The following is a 22,042-nucleotide window of genomic DNA, read 5'->3' on the forward strand; positions in this document are numbered from 1 at the left end:
AAAAATGCTAATGGAAATGTAATAAGTTTTGCAAAAAGACGTATTTTGTCCTAAAGTAAGATGGCTAATTTTTCATAAACTCTTGAAACTTAATTTGCATGCGGCAAGTATAAAAGGTATTGTGATAACTTTACGTAAGGGAATGTGTTCTGTAAAGATAAAATTTATCTTCAATAGTCTATATGGTTATAAATAATAATAAAAGGTTTAATAAAGCATTGTTTACATTAAGGTATTAAATGGCTAATTCCAAAAGGTCATTCTTAAATATATATATATAAAACTGAATTGATGATAATAATAATAAAAGGTAATTTTATAACAGGAAAGATTAACAGCAACCTAGCTCCCCTGCCAATTTGCTTTTAGGAAACGGTTTCTAATATTGCATGCTACTAAGTATTTAAAGAAAAGTTATTCTTAAGGAAACAGAAGAAGATTTTGTCTTTGCAGCCATTGTCTATTTAGCAACACCCCTCGCTATCGGCCTAGCCACTGTTGCGCCGGACAATTGGAACCTTAAACAAAGACTCCTCCTCACTGTCATCTTCCTATCTATTGTTACTATATTTACTGCCCTCATTCTCCTTCGTTTATAAAGCAGTCTCCTACAAACCACAAAGCTTCTGTCTTAAACATACCATTCTCAACCCTATCCTCTAAATGATCTTCTCACTTCCCCCACAGCCTTTAATACTTTATTTCTTCCTCATAACCTTTGCATTCTTGATAATATTTTCCGCCATCTGTCTAGCCGCTACCGCCCCAGAAGATTGGAACCTCGGCCAACGATTTCTACTCTCCATCGCCTTTCTGTTTATTATCCTCTTTTATGCTTTACTCCTTATCTTCCTCCCATAATGACTTCACCAAGCCTCCTCTTGTCCAAAACCGTCACCCTTCTTTTCCTCACACTCCCCATTGCACTCACCAACCCCAGCCATCAGCCTTTTAATTGGACAGTAAGCCTCTGGCAGGAAAAAGTAATCCTCTCCTACAATGTCTTCACTGCCAAGGAGAGATCAACTACCTGTAACGCGCTGTCACCCTGGACTTTTAACAACAGATGGATCTTATAGCCGCCGAGATCAACAAGAATTGGACAATGGCCACCCTTGCTTGCAATGGCAAGATACCGCCCCCCAAATTGTACATTTATATCCCCGTCATACTCACCTCCCTCTTCAGCCCCGCTTCCCTCATTGCTTACTGCCTCTTGGGCCTCAGCTACTTGTTGCTGCTGCCATCCTGGCCCTTATTTGAAAAGAAGGGGGAAATGCGGTCACCCCTCGGGCTGAAGTGTGGTTTGCTGGCCTGGCAGGGGAGCAGCCGTGGCAGGCCAAGCCACTGCCCCTATAATAGGGTGGCTGGTCGGACTCACCGCCACCCCTGAAGGAAGCTCGGCATGGGCGCAGAGTGCCCTCGGGTCTCCCCTTCTCGGCAGCCATGCTTCCGCGGCCGCCCCTCCTCCCGGATGGCGCCACACGATGCCTTGTGGGGTGGCACCCTTCTTCTTCTTTCTCCCTGTGCAGGCGCAGGGCAGAAAATTCCAGTCTGCCCTTTTCCCCTCCCCCGACAGCAGCAACAGCCAGGCGTGGGCGGAGAAATCCAGTCTGCCCTTTTCCCTTCCCCCGACAGCGGCAACAGCCAGGCGTGGGCGGGAAACTCAAGTCTGCCCTCCACCCCAGCAACAGCAGCCACCAATCCCTAAACCATGCCCCTTCCCCCAGCAACACCGACAGCCAATCCCTAACCACCACCCCTCCCCCGTCCAATACTGCCCACTGACCTTTCGCTGGCAACCAATCAGAACAGGGCGTGGCTTCGACCAATCAGCCTTCCCCAGCCCCTATAAAACTGTTGCCTCTCCCTCAATAAAGTGGACTTGCCTGTTTACCTTGTCTCTGCGGTAGTTCTTCTGCCGTGTGCCCTCCAGTCCTGAGAGCCCCCAACAAGGGCCTGGCCTCCCTTGTCCCCAGTTCGTTACCTGCTTCTCCGGGCGACCCCTTGGTCGCCTGCTTCTCCGGGCGACCTCTTCGTCGCCAGCTTCGCCGGGTGACCCCGTCAGCCGAACCGCGCAACCCCTTGTGAGACCGATCCCTCGTCTGCTGCCGGACCGACCCCTTGTCCCAAGTGGGACCGACCCTTCGTCCCAAGTGGGACCGACCCCTCATCCAGAGCTGGACCGACCCCTCGTCCGCAGCCAGACCCCACCTCTACCGACCAAGCAAGCCGTCGCACTGCATGACTCAATCCTTAAACATTTTAATCAGGCTCAGATCACAAATTCTTGTTCCTTCTCCTCAAAGCACACATGACATCCTTTCACTAACAGACCTATCCCTACCCTCCTCCCCTATTCTCCCTTTTTTCCACCAAACTACGTCAAACTGAAAATCCAAAATATCAAAATTCTTATCGTTGCTGCCCACCACAAAACCAATCAGATTTCAACTCAAAAAGAAATGCTATTTTAACAATATTTTAAGCTTTATTCACATTTTGTTTCTATCAGAATTTAGAAAACACACATAAACAGTTCCAACTGAAGCAAAAGCACAGAAACTTGAAAAAAGCTAAATCTCAGGCACAATATCCCACACAAAGAGATGTGCTAAATAGCGTGCTTGCCAGTGAAACCATGCTTGTGAAAAAATATCCTGCTAAAGAGCTTGCTGAAATTAAAACAAAACAAAACAAAAAAGAAAAAATATTCCAGGAACTCTGTAGCCCCCATGCCACCTAGATGGTGTGGAGCTGATAGAATTAGTGTAGATGCTGGAGAAGTTAAAAAGCTTTACGACAGTAATGCTCAGTTTTGTTCCCATGCTAATTCTATTTGGGTCTAAATAGCCACACTGATAAAATTAGTGCTGTTAAAATTTTACAACTTTTGAACAGGACAACTCTATGATAGCAAAGTAGAAAAATGCTAACTGCATTGTAAGCCTGCACTTAAATGGCTTAGTCCTGATAAACTAATGGCTTAGTTCTGATAGAAGCCAGTCTCCCTGCAAAGTAGCTTCCAAAATAAAAACAAAAATAAAAAAAAAACTGTTTTTAGCATTTCATGCTACTAAGTAGTATTTGAAATAAAGAAAAACTGTATTTGCATATAACAAAACTGAACCATTATCCTGACAAGTTTGTTTAGTGTTACCAATAATTGTATGTTATAAAAATTTTACTTGGAGACAATTTCCAAAAACTTTTTGATAACTTTTGTATGTAGAGTGTATCTTATAAAAACAATTTTAGAGCGTATTTATGTGTTTTTATTGTTTAAGCATGAAGAAGGTAATTTTGTCTTGAGATAAAATAACTGGTTGTTAAGGGAAAGTGAAGTATAGGACAGCAGCCCTGGGCCTAACAGTTTGTAAATACACTAAATTAATTATTTCTTATTATATATGGATAGATCTAGTGTTCTTTTTCTAAAAATACCAGGGAAGACGAAATGTCCTGCATCCCTTTGATGCTGTTTCTCACTAGCCACCCTTGTCCATAACTGTAAAGATTTCCTCATGGCAATACTTTCCCCTACAATTTTCTTAGAATTTATTTTATTTTGAATTGTCATTTTATTACCTTGTGATGAAATGTTGATGTAAAGAACATTGGTGATTGTAGCACAATATTCTGAATGTACTAAATATTACCAAATTGTAGACTTGAAAGTAGATAAAATGGGAATTTTGGGTTTATATATAAGTTACTATAAGAAGTTTAAAACAATTAATTGATTAGATGTATTCTGTTATAAAGTATGTAAGACAGAATGTTACTAAAATGGTATTTCCTTTAAACTTGATCTTTACATTCAACTCAATCCACTTCTAAATACAACCAAGTTATTTTGAGGATACTGATACACTAATTCTAAAGCTTACATGGAAAGGCAAAAAACCTAGAAAGCCAATATAATACTATAGAAGAAGATCAAAGTAGTAGGTCTTATTCCACCTGATACTACTTAGACAGCCTAAACAATACTGAGGACGAAGAGGAAAGTCGTGGGGCCACACTAATTTCAAGAGTTACTGAAAAACACAACAATCAAGAGTGTCGTCTTGTTGAAGAAGACACATAAACTCTTGTTAGAGAATCCAGAAATAGATCTACACAAGTGTAGTCCAGTGATTTCTGACAAAAGAGAAAGGAAAATTCAATGGGGAAAATGTGGTCTTTACAGCAAATAGTTCTGGGAAAATGGGATGCACACATGCCAAACAAAAATGTAATTTAGGCACAGGCTGTATACATTTCAAAAAAGTTAACCCAATATGAATTATGCACTTACATGTTAAATGCATAGCATAAGACTTCTAGAATAAAACACACAAGAAAATCAAGGGATCAGTGGTTTGGTGCTTAGTGTTTTGATATAGCACCCAAAGCATAACCCATGACAGAATAAAATTTATAAGTTGTTCTCTATGATAATATAATATAACTGCTCTGTGAAAGAAATGGATAAGGAAATGAAAAGGAAGTTAAGAGAATTGGGGGAAATACTTGCAAAACACATATCTGATAAAATATTTATATTCAAAAATTCAAATAATTTTGAAAGCCAACAATGAGAAAGTAAATGCCCAATTTATAAATGGGCAAAGGATCTGAAGAGAATCTAACAAGATGACAAACAGACTGCAAACAAGCATATACAAAAATATACTAAAATGACAAGAGTGATTCTCAAAAGGTTGTTGCTAAAGAACCCAGTCTAAAATGCAATGTAAGTATATCAAATTATTTTATGAAATTCTGGATAAGATGAAACAACAGGGGCATTATAATGATCACGGGTTGTCTGGGCTTTTGGGAGAGAGCAGGTGGGCTGAATAATTGAAGTAGAGGGGAATTTTTAGAGTAGCGAAACTATTCTGTATTATTAATTGCAGTTACATGACATTACGCATTTGTCAAAACTCACTTACCTTGACAACACGAAGAGGCAACATTAATGTATGAAAATAAAATTCATTTTCAAGGTATGCAAAATGTTCAAAAAAACCAACTGTGTAATAAATGTATGAAATGCCCTTTCTGAAGGGTATGGAGGAAAGTTGCTGAAATATTAATTTTGTATATGAATGGATAGAGTTTGTAAGGTGAAGTCAATGGACACTATACATAAGAACACTACTCTAGTTGATCAAGTTGTATCCCACTAGGGTATGGGTTAACAATACTTTTACTTCTACACATGTACACTGGTATCAAGCAATGAAGAAAATGGGTGGCAGATATGGGAACATGCTTCTCACTGTAGCATGGGAGGTTACAGATAAACAAAAGGAAGTTACTAGAACTGTTCTGTGTTACTGGTTTAGAGTTAGAAACATCAGTATTAACTGCTGTGTAGGTAAATATAGGTACACATGGGTTGCATGTAGAAATATTTAGAGGAATGTGTATATATACAGGATAGTGTACACACATATATTTCCCCAAGAACTCCCTGGATAGGGCCCAGTAGCAAGGACCTTACAGTGTCCAGAGTTTGAATTTGAATGCCATTCTCAAATATGAATCTTCTTGGAGAAATAGTTGACTGCAGGACTTTTGGCAAGAAATAAGCGAAAAGAGCCTGGAGCATCTTGTAGGTACAGAAAGTATGTGGGTGATAAAATCAAATCTTCAGTGATGGGGATACATCAAATAGACACAGGGCACAGCTGAAAGAGGTCCCATGGCCAAATTGGAATAAACTAAACAACAAAATAATACTGTATCACAACCCAAAGTATAAATTAAATGTCATGAGTCAATATTGATATAAACAAATTGTTGATTTAAAAAAGAGCTCTATCTCCTAGAAGAATTCCAAAAATTATGCAGATTTGCTCTTTCAAGTGCATGGAGGAAAAATCCCACTTCTGAATGTGGGCTTCACATAGTGACTACTTTCCAAAGTTATGAATGGAAGACAGAGAAATGAGGAAGTTTATAAGGGAGGAACCTCAAAACACTGTTGATCAGGTCAGCATCAACAGTGATAAGTCACATTGACAGGATGCACCCTGGATATGATGTGATGAATGTGGCATTTTATGTCTCATGTCTCCTTCCAAATCCCATAAAGCCAGTCTAGTCATGATAAGTGTATCAGATAAATTTGGACTAATGGACTCTTTACAAAATACTCAACTGGCAGCTATCAAAGAGGTGAAGATGGTCAACCATCACACCAGGGACACGAGAGTGCCTACAACTACAAGGAGGAGAATCACATCCACCAGCCATGAGGGATCTAAGCCCCCTCTCAATTTAGAGCTGGACTGGACATCACCATCCCAAGGTCCACAGGATGGAGGAATAAAATAAGCATTAGAGTGGACTTACTGATATTCTACTACAGAAATATTGGGAGTAGTAATGGAAGAAACTGTAGTATTTATGTGGAGAACATGGCCATGGTGATGGGGTTCATTTTCAGGATTTGGAGTTGTCCTAAGTGATATTGCAGGGACAGATGCTGGACTTTATATGTATTGCCATAACCCAAAGACTGTACTGGGTTAGAGTGTAAATAACAAGGTAACTATAGTACATGCAGTGCAGTAGTGTTCCAAAATTTATTCACCAAATGAAATGACTGTGCCACAATGATGAAAGAGGTTGTTGATGTGAGAGCAGTGGGGGTGTGGGTGTGGGTTTTGTGGGAATTTCTTTAATTTTTAATATAACATTTTTTTGTGTGATCTATATATCTTCAAAAAATAAACAAATAAAAAAAAATACGCAAACGGCTTGCCTAAAAATATCCAGGTCACCAAAATTGAGGAGATTCTGAGAAGCTGTTACTGCCAGGAAGGACCTAAGAATTTTTTTTTATGACAAATAAATATAATGTGTTATATTGGATGGGAGCTATTAAGAATAGGGGAAAGTGGGTAAGAGATTCTTAGAAACCCTCTTTACTCCCCTTGCAATTATTCCATAAATATAACACTGTTCAAAAATATTAAGTTTATTACAAAATAAATTATTAGTGATGTGTAAAATCCTAAATTATCTAACTCCAAGATTCAGTCCAGAAACAATTGCATGCCTTTACAAGAATATCACATTTCTGTAAGCTGTCCATTCTTCCTCCAATAAATCAGAATGTGAAAAATGATTTCACAGTGTATTTTAAAGAATAAATAAAATAACGAATATAAAAAGTCTGACATTGTGTCTAGTACAATAAAGAATATTTTTTTCATTGTGGTATTGCCCCCTACAAATTCATTCCCAACACCTCCTTCCCAATTCCACTGTGCTATTTCCAACTTTCATATTCTCTGAATGGTTCTGGCAACAGCAATAGTTACATAAACCCAGAGTGAGCTTTCCTCAGGGAAAGAATTTTCATGAGCATCACTTGTCATCAACCCCACACTGACTCTCAATACTTCAAATATAAATATCCATCTTGTGAGCAAAACCCCTTGTTCCCTGTAATCTGGCTTCTGCCAAATTTGCCAGGCCCATGGAACACTTTTCTTTCCCTGATCTTCATTGTTAATCAGATATCAAGAACTATTATTCAAAACTCACTAAGCATCATGGTTATATTGATCCCACATTTGTGTACCTGTCAACTCTTCTTGGCATGCTTCTACCCCTTTCTCCTACTGGAATGACTCCAAATCCTCCTTTTCAATTCAATATAATTACCAGGTCCCTTGTCAAGCCTTCACTCCATCCTCCACAAGAGGAGTCCTAATGTTTGGATCCACTTTACCAGGATGTCAGTGACACCACAGGATAGTGCATGCACTCATTTCTACTTCTCTTGCATGTGATCGCTCTGAGATAAGGAAAAAAGTCTTACTCATTTCTTTATTCCCAAAATAATATTTCATGCCTAATATTAAATATGTCATGACTAAATATTTGTTGAATGACTAAAATTCAGAAAGGATGAATGTGTTTAAATAAATGCTTGCAACAATTGTATACAAAGAAGCAGTGCGAAAGAAAGAAACTGCTGAGAGAAGGAAGCTCCATGAGTAAGAGCCAATGCCAGAGGAGACAGAATGTAGAATGAAGATAGTTGTATCCGTTGAATCCCTCCATATTTAGGCTTTTTAAGGCAAAACTTTGTATTATAAGTATTCTTTATGTGCATAACCTGTTGATGCCCCAAATACATTCCCCTGGCACCTGTGAAGATTTTATGACTCACCAGAAATTATCAAGGCAGGATCTGAGTTCACTAATGTAGAAACTTACTTGAATAAGGGATGAAGTTGGAAGCTCTGCTCTCAGGAAGAGAAGGTAAATGAAACCACTCACGAGGTGTCTAGTAGACACACTTGTGATTTCTCATAAGCAGGAATTAGTAAAGTACACTTGAGAGGGTGTAGAGGAAGTATTTATAGTTTCTGTACCTTTAGTATTTCACTCGAATAAGTCACATTAATGAAGTATTCTTTTGTCTCTTTACTCCCTGAGATATTTAGTTCTCTCAAGGAAAGAGGGAAAAAAGCGAACTAGCATGTGTTTTGACCCTTGGGAGACTTCTAGAGGGCTTCTTGATTACCTTTTATGCTAGGAAATTCTTCCTCACAGAGGATCACCTCTCTTTAGAATTCACCTCTAATATTGCAAAGTTTCCCACAATGATTTCTCTATGACTTTGTGGAGAGAGATTCTGGGTATACTAAAATACTTCTGTCTCTGATCTGTCTCCTCTGGATTTGGTGCTCATAGGTGGGGCTGCCCTCTCTCAAGAGAACTTCCCCTTGCCTCACTGCTTCTCCTTTCCTGTAGTTAGCAATATCTCTTCAACTCACACAACCATTTGCTTTATCAGGCATTTAACAAATATTTAATCAGCAATACTGTATGGTAAGTTTTCAAATATGTTCTGGAGATGAAGAAAAGTTAACATGCCTTCCATCCTTTCAAACTGTTCACTATCCAAACTGGTTATGAAATGCAAGAGAAATGAAAATAAAGGCAATACGCTGAAGTGTACTGCAATCCTGGTGAACTGTAATGCCATATGACCTAGGATTGGCTTTTCTATTTCTGCCAAAATCACTCCCAGGACATGGGTAGGGATTAGGATGAAATAATAGACCACTTTGGATAGCAGTGTTAACTTAAGTATTTATTTCTTCCTATCCGTGAATACTGGGTGTTTCCCCATTTACTTAGGCCTTCTCTAATTTCTTGCAACTGTGTTTTTTATTTTTCAATATACAAGTCATTCACATCTTCATTTAAAATTATTCATAGGTACTTTATTCCATTAGATGCCATTGTGAACGATCTTTTAAAAAATTTCATTTAGAATATTTTTTGGTAGTTTATGAAACAAACATTTTTGCATTTTAATCTCAGAACATGTTTGGCTGGGTTAATTTATGAGCTCTAGAAGTTTTCTTGTGCAAGATTTGTTATTTTCCATATAAAGGATAATGCCATTGCTGAATGTAGTTTCACTTCCTCCTTTCTAATTCTAAACCTCACATTTAGTTTTATTGCCTAATTCCTTTGTCAAGTACCTTGAGTACAATGCTGTGTAGCAATAGTAAAAGCAGTCATTCTTGTCTTGTTCCAGACCTCAAAGTGACAGTTTTCAAACTTCCAGCATTGAGTATATGATTAGATCTTTTTTTTTTTTAATATATTACCTTTTTCATCTTGAGGAAGTTACCTTGTTTTCTTATTTTTCTGAGAAGTTTTATTGTGAAAGGGCGTTTGTTTCTTTCAAATGTATTTTCTGAATCAAAGAAGATTTTCATATGATTTACCCCTTCATTTATTAATGTGTGTTATTACATTGATTAATTTCTTTTGTTCCATATCCTTGAAAATTGGGGAAAATCTCACTTGGTTATGGTGGATAATTCTTATAATATTCTGCTGGATCTGATAGGCTAGGTTTTGTTGAGGGTTTTTGCAACAATAATCATAAGGGAATTGGTCCTTCATTTTCTCTCCTCCTTAAGTCTTACGTAAATTTGGAATCACAGTAATTTTAGCTTCATAGAATGAATTAGGAAGAGATCCCTAATCTTCAATTTGAAGGAATTTGAGAAGTATTAGAATTAATCCTTTGAATGTTCAGTAGAATAGACGATGCTGTCTTCCTGAACATCTCTGTTTGGAAAGTTTTGATTGATTATTGAAGCTCTTGTTTATTTAGGTAAATTACCCGTTCCTAGAAATTCATCAGTTTCTTCTAGATTATCTCAATTACTGGCATACAATTATTCAGATAATTCATTTATAATCCATTTAATAGCTGCAGTATCTAACAATGCCCTCAATTTCATTTTGGATTTCAGTAATTTGTATCTTCTCTTTTGCTTTCTTCTTCTAACTAAATGTTGGCAATTTTATGATTTTTTTCCAAGAACCAACTCTTAGTTTCATTGGTTCTCTCAAATGTTTTTCTATTTCTCTATTTCATTTGCCCCCCGCTCTTAATTTTGATTATTTGCTTCCTTCTGTTAGCTTTAGAATCTTTTTGCCAATTTTTCCTAGTTCTCCAGATCTGAATATAGGCTATTGATTTGTGACATTTCTTCTTTTTTAATATATGCACCCATAGCTACAAATGTTCATATATGTTTGAAATTCATCACTAATCAGGTCTGACTTAATGAGTTAATTTATTCACAAAGTAAATGATAATAGGAACTTTCTTGGGTAGATGAATTCAAATGCCAGCTGAAGTTTGACAGACTGTCCACACAGAAAAGCTTGAGATTCTATGTTAGTGAAGTGGATTCCATATAAACATAAAGTCCAAACCTTTCCTAAGTGGAAACTCTGGTAAGAGATGCCTGGCTAAAAGTGGCATTCTTAGAATTTTAAATGCATTCTAAATGTTAACGATGTATAAACACACTAATCGAAAATTGGTATCAAACCGCACACTTGCCCTGACCCTAGTGTTAACTGCTGGGAATTGCCTCTGAATAACAAGCCAGAATTTACTCTCAAACCACAGCACCACTATGTCCTTAACAGCCCTAGGTGGAAAAGTAAACAGTAGATGTTTCAGGCTCACTCAAGGCAAAATGAAATCAAATGTAATAATTCCCCTCTCTTCAACCTAGACAGCAAAAAATCCTGACAACTGCAGGGTCAACTAGTGAAAAGGAGCACAATTTAAAAATTTATCACAGGGTTTAAGAAAATAAGATACCATCTCTAAGAACTAGAAGAAAATCAGATGGTAATAAAAAGTCATTAAAAGTTGCAGACATTGAGGTTATTCAGACAAATATCATGAAACAACTCCTTTTAATGAGTTTTAGAAAATTAAAAAGAATTCTGTAAGTATCTTAAATGGCATACATATTACAATAATGAATTAAATAGAACCTCTAAGTTTGAAGTATAAAATGATGAAAATTAAACTATGTAGGGTAACTCAGAGAAAGTTAGGTACAATAGAAACCAAAACCTCCATCCTAAAAAAGAAATTAGAAAATAAAATAAATTTATATCTGTAGACTTTTACTACATCCGACTATTTCTCTGTTTCAGTAAAGCATTCCCTTCCATGATATTTCTTACCCACAGCACAAGAGAACTTTGGTTCTTTCCAGTAATATTTTTGTTCCACTGGCTCTTTCCTCCTTGTATAATAGATAAATACAAATTTCGTGCATTCTGGAAACTCAATGAGATGAAACAGATATGTAGACATAGTTTGGTTGATGCATCTCACAGCTACCTGAGTGCTTCCAATTGTTCAGAGAAGGGGGATCTGGAAGTGAGGGGAAAATAGAATGTTGAGACAGTTGGAAGACATTAGGGGATGAAATCCCAGAACTTCTCATGCAATATTCATATTCTATCCATTTGCTTCCCTCGGAACCTCATGTCTTAGCAGTGGGAGAATCTCTGCTCCTGTGTTTGATGTATACACACGTTGACCCTGGCTATATTATTATGATATGTTATATGAGGAAAGGACTCTGTTACTGCTTTCCTCTGTGACTTTTTTCAGTAGTGTTCCCTGAACCTGTGTGATTTTATTCTGACTTCCCCACTCTTTACCATTATTCATCAACTGAAAGCATTCATCTTTTCTAAATTTCACATTGTAGAGCCCCAGTAAATTAATATTGAATTTACATGATACAACATAGTAGAACAGAACAGAACTTACACAAAACGAATCTTCTCCTCTTTCTATATAAGAAACATTTTAAATTTTGAAGCCAGCAATCATGTCTCTTATTTTTTTCGGTAACCCAGTGTTTGTCTGTCACTTATTTCACGGATGTGTCTTTTGTTATAATATATATTTTAATGACTCTCTTTAAGTATTACATTTAAGCAAAGCCCAAAACTGCACTTAAGTTTCACAAATAAAGGACATTTGCATGACTTTTTATTTAGTCATTTATAGATTTTTCAAGAATAAAATTTGTTTTCCATGAGAACATATTTAAACTCTCAGTTCAGCATGGATCAATTTTGTTACCGCTTATTTTAAGATTTGAAAAGGATTAAAATTTCACTGATTAAGTCAAAGATCATTTTCTTGAGAGAAAAATAGGAGGAGGATGAACTTTGAAGTCATTAGAAGCCTAGGAATACATGGCAGAGTTGCAACATTCGCCATCACTCACTGGTGACATGGTCAACGAAACATCTTTTCTTAATAACCATTATACCAACTAGGTATATTCAAAAGGAAATGGGAAATTTCTTTGGGAATTTTGAAAGAGGTCGAATATCACTCTCTGCAAAAAATACACTAAAAATGTAAGTACATATGGCATACACTATTGAATCTACATGATTGCGTTGCATTTACCCTTGAGTTTTGTGTAAAAGAGGAACTAAGATGCACTCTAAGACAAATTCAGGGTGAAGAGCTATGTGTAAGAATGTGTCTTATGTATATTACTGAAAGGAAAGCTAAAAAATGTAACATGGGATTATATAGCATAATAAAACTGCAAGTGAAATATGAATATGAGTAAAATTGCATATATGACTTTTTCTTTGAAACTGAACTATTATATGTTAATACTTCAAGATGTTAATTTCAAACAAAAAACTCATTATGCTAAGTGAAAGAAACCAGATACAAGGTATTATGTATTGCATGATTCCATTTATTTAAAATGTAAATAGAAATGTAGGTATAAAGATGAAATTAGTGTTATTTAAAGCTGGGGAAGGGTAGAGAGATGGAGAGGTTACTGCTAAGGGGTGTGGATTTTTTCATTTTGGAGTAAATGTTCAAAATTTTTCATGGTGATGAACACACTATATTTTAATTATAGTAAAATCCATTGATTATACATTTTGGATAGATTGTATTGCATGTGAATATATCTTAAAAAATTGCTTACAAATAAATCAATAAATGTGCAAAAATACCCAGAAATAGCAGTTATGTAAAGCAGGGGAAGTATAGAGAGACAGAGAAGTGAAGAACTTTTTTTTCTCTTTTTGGGTTATTATTATTATTGAAATAATGAAAATGCTGTGATGATGATTAAAGTAATGAATGCACCACTATTTGATTTTACCATATACCATTGATTTTACACTTGGATGAATTATATGCTTTATTAATACATATCAATAAAATTTATTTGTGATTTTTTAAAAGAATAAAAAATACATAAATGAAAAATCAATGCAGAACCATTAATTAGTGTAAAAGAGATTCAAGATCACTCATTACCTAGAATGCCAGCAGGAGGAGGGCACAACTGGGGTTCATGGTGACTGTGTAGTGCAGGGAGTGACAAATGGCCAAGAAGCAGCTATAGGCCATCACAGTCAAGTGTAAGTTGTCTAAAATTAAAAAACAAAAACAAACAAACAAACAAAAAACAGGTAAAACTACATCTGACTCAGACTGTTTTCATAAGTCATGATTTTGATTTTTGTCCTTATGCTCAACAGTATTTTTGCATCAGTACTGGGGAAGATATAAATATCTCTAAAAGTCAGGTTAGAGAGGAAGAAGTACAAGAGTGAGTGGAGGTGGAGGTCTGAGATGATTGCCAATATAATAAGCAGGTTCCCCATGAAGGTGACTTGGTACAGAATAAGGAACATCCCAAAAAGGAAAGACTGTGATTCTTTTATCTTCTGAAATACCCAGGAGGACACATTTTGAAACATGTATTTGGTTTTCTGATTCCATGTATCAATGAAACTGTTGGACAGTAGAAAATAGCAATGCAAATTTAGCCACTATCAGGGACTATTATCACAAATGTTACTATAAATTAATTATATATGGACTGAAATTGTCAGACAAAACAAATGTTTGTGCTTCTCCTTGAAGCTTTTACAGACTAGACATCCGAGTCCATAATTGAAAACTTTTTTCAAACAATATTTGACATTACAAATTCCTTGAGATTTATTTTAATCTACTATGATTATGATCTGTCATTTTGGATGTTGTGATGAAAAATTGGCATGTATGTGTTTTGGTGGTGGTAGCACAATATTTTGAATAAAATTATATTACAAAACTGTTCCTTGGAAAATGAAAAAATTGAAAATTTTGAATCATCTGGGTCATCATCGCTACTACAATAAAATTAAACAAACAAACAAATAAATAAATTACAACTCTGGATGTGATGACGCAAAGTTGTTAAGATGTCATATTCACTGAATGCATTGAATGCCCCGTGATTACGAAAGAGGTTGTTGATGTGGGAGGAGTAGGGTGACGGGGTGGGGGTATATGAGGACCTCATATTTTTTTTTAATGTAACATTTAAAAAACAAGAAAGAGAAAAAATTTTTTAAATTTGCCATTTCTTCCCAACCTGATGAATACATTCAAATTAATCTAATTCTACATGGCAAGATATCATCTTATAGATACTGATCATCTAATTCTAAAATTTCTATGGATATGAAAAAGATCTAGATAGCATAAATAATAATGAAGAAGAACTAAAAAATTTGGGAACCATACACGCTGATTTCAAAATTTACTATGAAAATACAATAATCAAAGAATATTTTGGCATAATAGACAAGGAAAGTAATGTTAGAAATCTCAGAAATAGAACAATACAAAAGCAGTCAACTGATTTTTTAAAAATAGTCAGTGCAATTTCGTGGGGAAAGTGTCACCTTTTCAAAAAGGTGGTGGAATAATGCGATATAAACATCCCAAACAAAACAGAAACTTAGGCATAGATTCTACATAATTTACACAAATTACATGAAAATGAATTAATACCAAGTAAAAGTGAAATGCAAAATAAAATTTCAGGGAAATCTATACAAAAATATTGGGGCTGATGACTTGATGATAAGTTTTTATATATAAAATGATCCATGATAGAAGAAAACATATCAGTTGGATTTCTTCAAATGTAAAACTTCTGTCTTGTTAAAGATGTTGACAAAGGATTGAAAGAAAATCCACATATTTTGGGAAAGCACTTGCAAAACACATGTGAGAAATGATTTTTTCCAAATATACAAAGAATTCTTTACATCCCAAAATAAGAGAGCAAACACCTAATTTTAAATTGTGCGAAGGATCTGAGCAGAATTCAAAGCTTAAGAAGATATAGACTTCACAAATAAGCATACCAAAAGAAGCACACCATCATTTGTCCTTAGGGGATTGCAAAATTAAAATCACAATGATATACCATCATATGCTTATTGGAATAGATAAAAGCATAAATAAAGACAATACCAATTAGTGGTGAGAGTGTGGAGCCATATGCCTATCATTCAATTTTTCTCTCTGTTTTTTTTTAAATGTTACATTAAAAAATATATGAGGTCTCCATTTACCCCCACCTCCCCAACCCACTCCTCCCTCATTAACAATCTCTTGCATCATCGTGGTATATTCATTGCATTTGTTGAATACATTTTGGAGTACTGCTATACCACATGGATAATGGTTTACATGGTAGTTTACACTCTTCTACAGTCCACCCAGTGGACCATGGCAGGACACACAAGGTCCAGCATCTGTCCTTTCAGTACCACCCAGGACAACTCCAAGTCCTGAAAATGCCCCTACATTATATATCTTCTTCCTTGTCCCTACACTCAGAAGCTACCGTGGCCACTTTCTCCACATCAATGCCACAATTTCTTCCATTACTAATTTCAATAGTTCTGTAGTAGAATATCTGTAAGTCCACTCTAATCCATACTCTATTCCTCCGTCCTGTGGATCCTGGGATCTTTATGTCCACTCCACATCGATATTGAGAGGGGGCTTAGATTCCACATGGATAATGGATTCAATTCTCCTGCTTAAAGTTGTAGGCACTCTGGACTCCTTGGTGTGGTGGTTAAATTTCTTCATCTAACTGTTAGCTGGCTGGGGTAAGTCCAATGAACCAGAGGGTAGGAGTTGCAAGTCTGCTGAGGCTTATGGCCTGGCTGTCCAATGGACAGTCCAGAGAGTCAAGTCTCCTGAATATACACCAACCACAGGGTCAACCACAGGTTCAGTAAAAGTGACAGAAGAGGCATGTGTAGAAAGTTCACATCTGAGTCCAACTGCCTCACACTTAAGAAAACAAACTCCAAAGTAGGACCAATTACCATGACCCTGAACTCCAGAGCCATCTGCCATGACCATAGACCCAGTGGGTCCCTGTAGCCCTCAGAAGAACCAGTACCTGGGGTTGTATCTACTTTGGCTGTCTCTGGTACCCTTCTGAGGCATGCATAAGTGTGACCACTTTGATGACCTCCTGAATCTTTTTTTGCTACTCATAGTCATATAAACACATTTGTCCTTTCCATTTCTCCCTTTTATCCAAAGTCATAAAGCAGTTTTTAGCACCTGATCTTACATGTAGGCTGAGATATTCTGCTACTCTGAGTTGACCATTTTATGCAAGGCCTTTTTCTATGTACGTCATCAGCTGGTGCTTGGTAGTAATCCCTCTGTGCCAGGGAGGGTCATCCCTAGGAGTCATGTCTCATGCTGGGGGGAAGGCAATGCATTTACATGCTGAGTTTGGCTTAGAGAGTGGCCACATTTAGCAAAATGGAGGCTCTCAGGAGGTAACCTTTGGGCACCCTACAGCTCTAGGCTTTGTTCTTATTTCAGGAGCACGGGCTAATAAGCAAAGTCATCAGTATCAAAGGCTTATTGTTGGAATATCCTTCTTTGTTGGTCTTTGCCATTGCTCTTGGGGAATTGTTGGTGTCCCATTAGGGAATGTAGTAGAGCTCCCCTGGCTAGGAACTCAGGACTCCCTCAGTTGTCATTTTTATGTTCCCTGTATGTATGCCCTGTAGTGCTCCCTCCCAAACTTGTGTCCCTTATCAATAACAACCCACACCAGTGTTCCTCTCCTGACATATTTGAACCTTTCTGTGCTCCAAAACTTCTTTAAAAGTGGCCAGGCTCAAAGCCCAAACTCAGCATGTAAATGCATTGCCTTTCCCCCAGTTTGGGACATAACTGCTGGGGAAAAGCCTCCCTGGTGTCGAGGGATTACTACCAAGTAGTAGCCGATGATGCAACTAGAAAATAACCTTGAGTTGAAGGGTGAACTCGGACCAGCAGAATATCTCAATCTACATATAATACCAGGAGTTAAAAATGCTTTTTGACCTGAATCAAGGGGGAAATGGAAAGGACAAGTGAGTTTATATGGCTATGAGTCTGCAAAAAGTGCCAGGAGGTTATCAGAGGGGTTGCCCTATATGCACACCTCAGCACAATCCCGGAGACAGATAAAGTAGATACAACCCCGGGTATTGGTTCTTCTGAGTACTACAGAGACCCACAGGTTCCATGGACATGGCAGATGGAGTTCAGTGCCATGTCAGTTGGCCCTTCTTTGGAGTTTGTGTTTCTGTGTGATGGAGCTGGACTCATATGTGATCTTTTTTCACAAGCCTCTCCTGTTACTTTTACTAGAACTCTAGTTGTTGCTGGGGTTTATATATACCCAGGGGATCTGAATCTCTGGACTGACCATATGATAGCCAGGCCCTGAGGCTCAACAGACTTCAGCTCCTACTCTCTGGTTTGTTGGACTTACCCCACTCAGTTAACATGGAGGTGAAGAAGGTCAACCACCACATGAGGGAGCCAAGAGTGCCTACAACTGAAAGCAGGAGGATTGCATCCAGCATCCATGTGGAATCTAAGCCCCCTCTTGATATAAATTTGGAGTGGACAGAACCATTCCAAGGTCCACAGGATGGAGGAATAAAATGTGGATGAGAGTAAACTTACTGATATTCTATTCATGAACTATTGTGATTAGTAATCGAAGAAAATGTGGCATTGCTGTGGAGAAAGTGGCCATGGTGGCTGCTTAGTTTGGGAAACGGGAGGAAGAGGTGAGTTGTGGAGGCATTTTCAGGACTTGGGGTTGTCCTGGATGATGCTGCAGGGACAGTTACCGAAAACTATATGTCCTCCCATGGCCCACTGGATGGAACGTGGGAGAGTGTGGGCTATGGTGTGGAACATGGGACATGGGGTGCAGCGATGCCTGGAGAAGTACTCACCAGACGCAATGGATGTGTCATGATGATGGGGGAGAGTTTTACTGTGGGGGAGTGGTGGGGTGGGGACGGTGGGGGTACATGGGTACCTCATATTGTTTGAATATGATATCTTTTAAAAAATGAATAAATTGAGTAGCAATTGGAAAAAAAAGAAATGATCTTGGAAGAACTGGATAGCCATTACCAAAAGAAAGATAGAAGACCCCTATCTCATACTTTATACATAAATTAACTCAAAGTGGAGCAAGAACGTAAATATGAAACCAACAACCATAAAATTCCTCAAAGAAAATGCAGGAAATTATCTTCAAGACCTTGTGTTAGGATGTAGTTTCTTAAACCTTACAACCAAAGCATGGGCAACAAAAGAAATACAGTTAAATGGGACCCCATCAAACGTCAACACTTTTGCACCTCAAAGGACTTGGTCCAAAGGGTGAAAAGACAGTCGACTCAATGGGACAAACTATTTCACAATCACATATCAATATCCATGACATGTAAAGAGATCATACAACACAACACGTAAAAAGACAAAGTATCTGTTTTAAAAATAGACCAAAGAATTGAAAAGACAACTTTCCAAAGAAGACATACAAAATAGTGAAGAAACATATGAAGAAGTTTGATATCACTAGTGATTAGAGATATGCAAATCAAAGTTACAATGAGATACCATTTCACGTCTGTTAGACTGGCGGCTATTAAAAAGTCAGAAAACTGTTAATGTTGGGGAGGATGTGGAGAAATAGGAATGATTATTCACTGTTGGTGGGAAAGTGAAATGGTACAGTCACTGTAGAGGACTGTTTGAGAGTTTCTACAGAATACGAAAATTCCCTTGCCAAGGTACCTGGAAATACCATTGCTAGGTATATACCTAAAAGAACCGAGCACTGTGACATGAACTGATATCTGCACACCAATGTTCATAGCTATGTTATACACAATAACCAAAATTTGTACACAACCCAGGTGACCACCAACTGATGAATGGATAGAAACTTTGTGGGTTATAGAAATGGTAGAATATTATGCACAAATAAGAAAAAATGAATTTGTGAAACGTATGACAACATGGATGAACCTGGGGGACCTTATGTTGAGTGACACAAGCTTAACACAAAAAGACAACAACTCTATGATTGCCCTATTATGAACTAAATGTATTACATGAAAGGTAAATATATTACGTTAAATATGAATATGAGTAGAATTGTGTACATAAGACTTTTTTTGAAGCTGAACAAGTGACCATTACGAGTACAAAATGTTAATATCAGACAAAAAAACTGAAACATTATTCTAAGTGGAGATCAAACAGAGTGCTACATATTCTACATATGGTATAATACGATTTATATAAAAAGTAATTATAAATCTATCTATAAAAATGAAAGAAAATTAGTGGTTAAGAAGGTCTGAGGAAGGAATGCTAAGTGGTGTGGAGTCTTCTTTTTGGAGTAATGTAATAGTACTAATATTTTTGAGATGATAAATATACAATAATGTGATTATACTGAAAATCATTGATTATACACATTGGATAGAAGAACCAGAAATAGCAGTTATGTACAGTGGAGGAAACATGGAGAGATGGAGAGTTGAGGAATTTTGTTTGTCTGTTTTTTAATTAGAATTATTGAAACAATGAAATGTGCCAATAACGATTGAAATGATAAATGAACAATGTGGTTATAGCAATTATCATTGGCTGTACCCTTTGGATGAATTGTGTGTTTATTAATATGTAGCAACAAAATTGATCTGAAAAAAATTGTTTTATGTAGTTGCATTTCTCTGGCAGCACCTGCAGTACACCTTCATCCCCACAGTATCTCTGATAATTTTATAAATACCAAATTACCTATATTAAATATTTTGCTGCTGAAAAATCAGGAAACTGTTATTGTTTTAATACTGATTCTAGGGAATATAATAAGAAAGATGACATGATGTAAAATAAAATATAGAAGAAACTATTGTAGTTGATATATAAAAATTAAAGAAGTAGAATTTTTGATAATTAGGCAAATAACAAATTATGTTTCTATGCACTTATTAAAGTTTCTCAATTTAGATCTCCCAGTGTTTGACTTCTGTTAATCATGGGAATTTTTCTGAATTTGAGACAAATGATACTTTTATAGAAATAATGTTTCTCAACTTTTTAAAGGCCTGCTTTATGTCCTTATTTCTAAGACTATAGATAAAGGGGTTCAACATGGGAGTGACCACTGTGTACATCACTGAGGCTATTGCATTTGCCCTTGAGTTTTGGGTAGTAGCTGAAGTAAGATACACTCCAACACCTGTACCATAAAACAAGAATACTACTGAGAGGTGAGACCCACATGTAGAAAAAGCTTTTTGCTTTCCCCCAGCTGTTGAAATTCTCAAAATGGAGGATGCAATCTTAGAGTAAGAGAAAAGAATCCCAGTGATTGGAATAACACCCAGAAGTCCAGTTTCAAAATACACAACTATGTCAATGAGGTAGGTGTCAGAACAAGCAAGTCGGACCACCTGAGTAATTTCACAGAAAAAGTGGGGGATTTCCAAATCTGTACAAAAAGACAATCGCAAAACCATTAAGCCATGTAGAAGAGAGACTAAAACACTCAATAACCAGGATGCCAGTAGCAGAGTGCCACAGAGCTGGGGGTTCATGATGACTGTGTAGTGCAGGGGGCGACAGATGGCCACAAAGCGATCAAAGGCCATCACAGTCAAGATGGAGTTATCTAATTGTCCAAAAAGTGGGAAAAAATACATCTGGATGATGCAGCTTTCATAAGTTATAATTTTGCTTTCTGTCTGTAAGTTCAGCAGCATCTTTGGGACAGTGGTGGAGATGAAACAGATATCTGTAAAAGATAAGTTAGAGAGGAAGAAATACATGGGTGTGTGGAGGTGGGAGTCCAAGATGATGGCCAGGATGATGAGCAGGTTTCCAGTGAAGGTGACCAGGTACATGGACAGAAACAGCCCAAAGAGGAGGGATTGCACCTCTGTATCTTCTGACAGCCCCAGGAGGATAAATTCTGAAACACGTGTTTGGTTTTCTGGTTCCATGTAGCTGATGATACTACTGAAAAGAGAGCAGAGAAATGCAGACTTAATTACAAGTGTATAGCAGCAAATAACATAAATTCTATGTTTGCAACTCATTAAGTTAATGAATTCTTATTAATGGATAGATAGAAGGATGATAGATAGATGGAGAGAAAGGGAGGGGGGGAGAGAGAGAGAGAGAGAGAGAGAGAGAGAGAGAGAGAGAGATTGATAGTTAGCTAGATTAGATAGGTAGATAGACAGACAGAGCCATTTATCTGACAATAAGAGGGAAACCAAATCTTCCTGCATCTCCTTGATGTTGTTTCTAACTTGCCATCCTTGTCCATAATTGTAAACATTTTCTCACAGTAATAATTTCTATTAAAAATCCTCTTAGAATTGATTTCAATCAACAAATAATTTGACTGGGAATTTTGTAACTTGTGATGAAAAACTTCAGTAATGGATGTTAGTTATGGTTGCAAAACATTCTGAATGGGATTGATATTATGAAACTGAA

The 22,042-nt window shown here is 37.0% G+C and overlaps 1 protein-coding gene across 1 annotated transcript; it reads right to left on the bottom strand.

Moving 5' to 3' along the window:
* Nucleotides 1-20,571: 20,571 nt before the first annotated feature.
* On the bottom strand, nucleotides 20,572-21,540 carry LOC131276777 (olfactory receptor 7A17-like). Its single transcript, XM_058290347.1, has one exon. It carries the CDS (start codon nucleotides 21,538-21,540, stop codon nucleotides 20,572-20,574), a length of 969 nt encoding a protein of 322 aa, XP_058146330.1.
* Between the last annotated feature and the right edge of the window lie 502 nt (nucleotides 21,541-22,042).

The sequence above is a fragment of the Dasypus novemcinctus genome, chromosome 30 (assembly GCF_030445035.2).
Source record: "Dasypus novemcinctus isolate mDasNov1 chromosome 30, mDasNov1.1.hap2, whole genome shotgun sequence".
Lineage (NCBI taxonomy): Eukaryota > Metazoa > Chordata > Mammalia > Cingulata > Dasypodidae > Dasypus > Dasypus novemcinctus.

Excerpts from the sequence above, each read along its gene's own strand:
- LOC131276777 (XM_058290347.1), bottom strand. The coding sequence starts at position 21,540 with ATGGAACCAGAAAACCAAACACGTGTTTCAGAATTTATCCTCCTGGGG.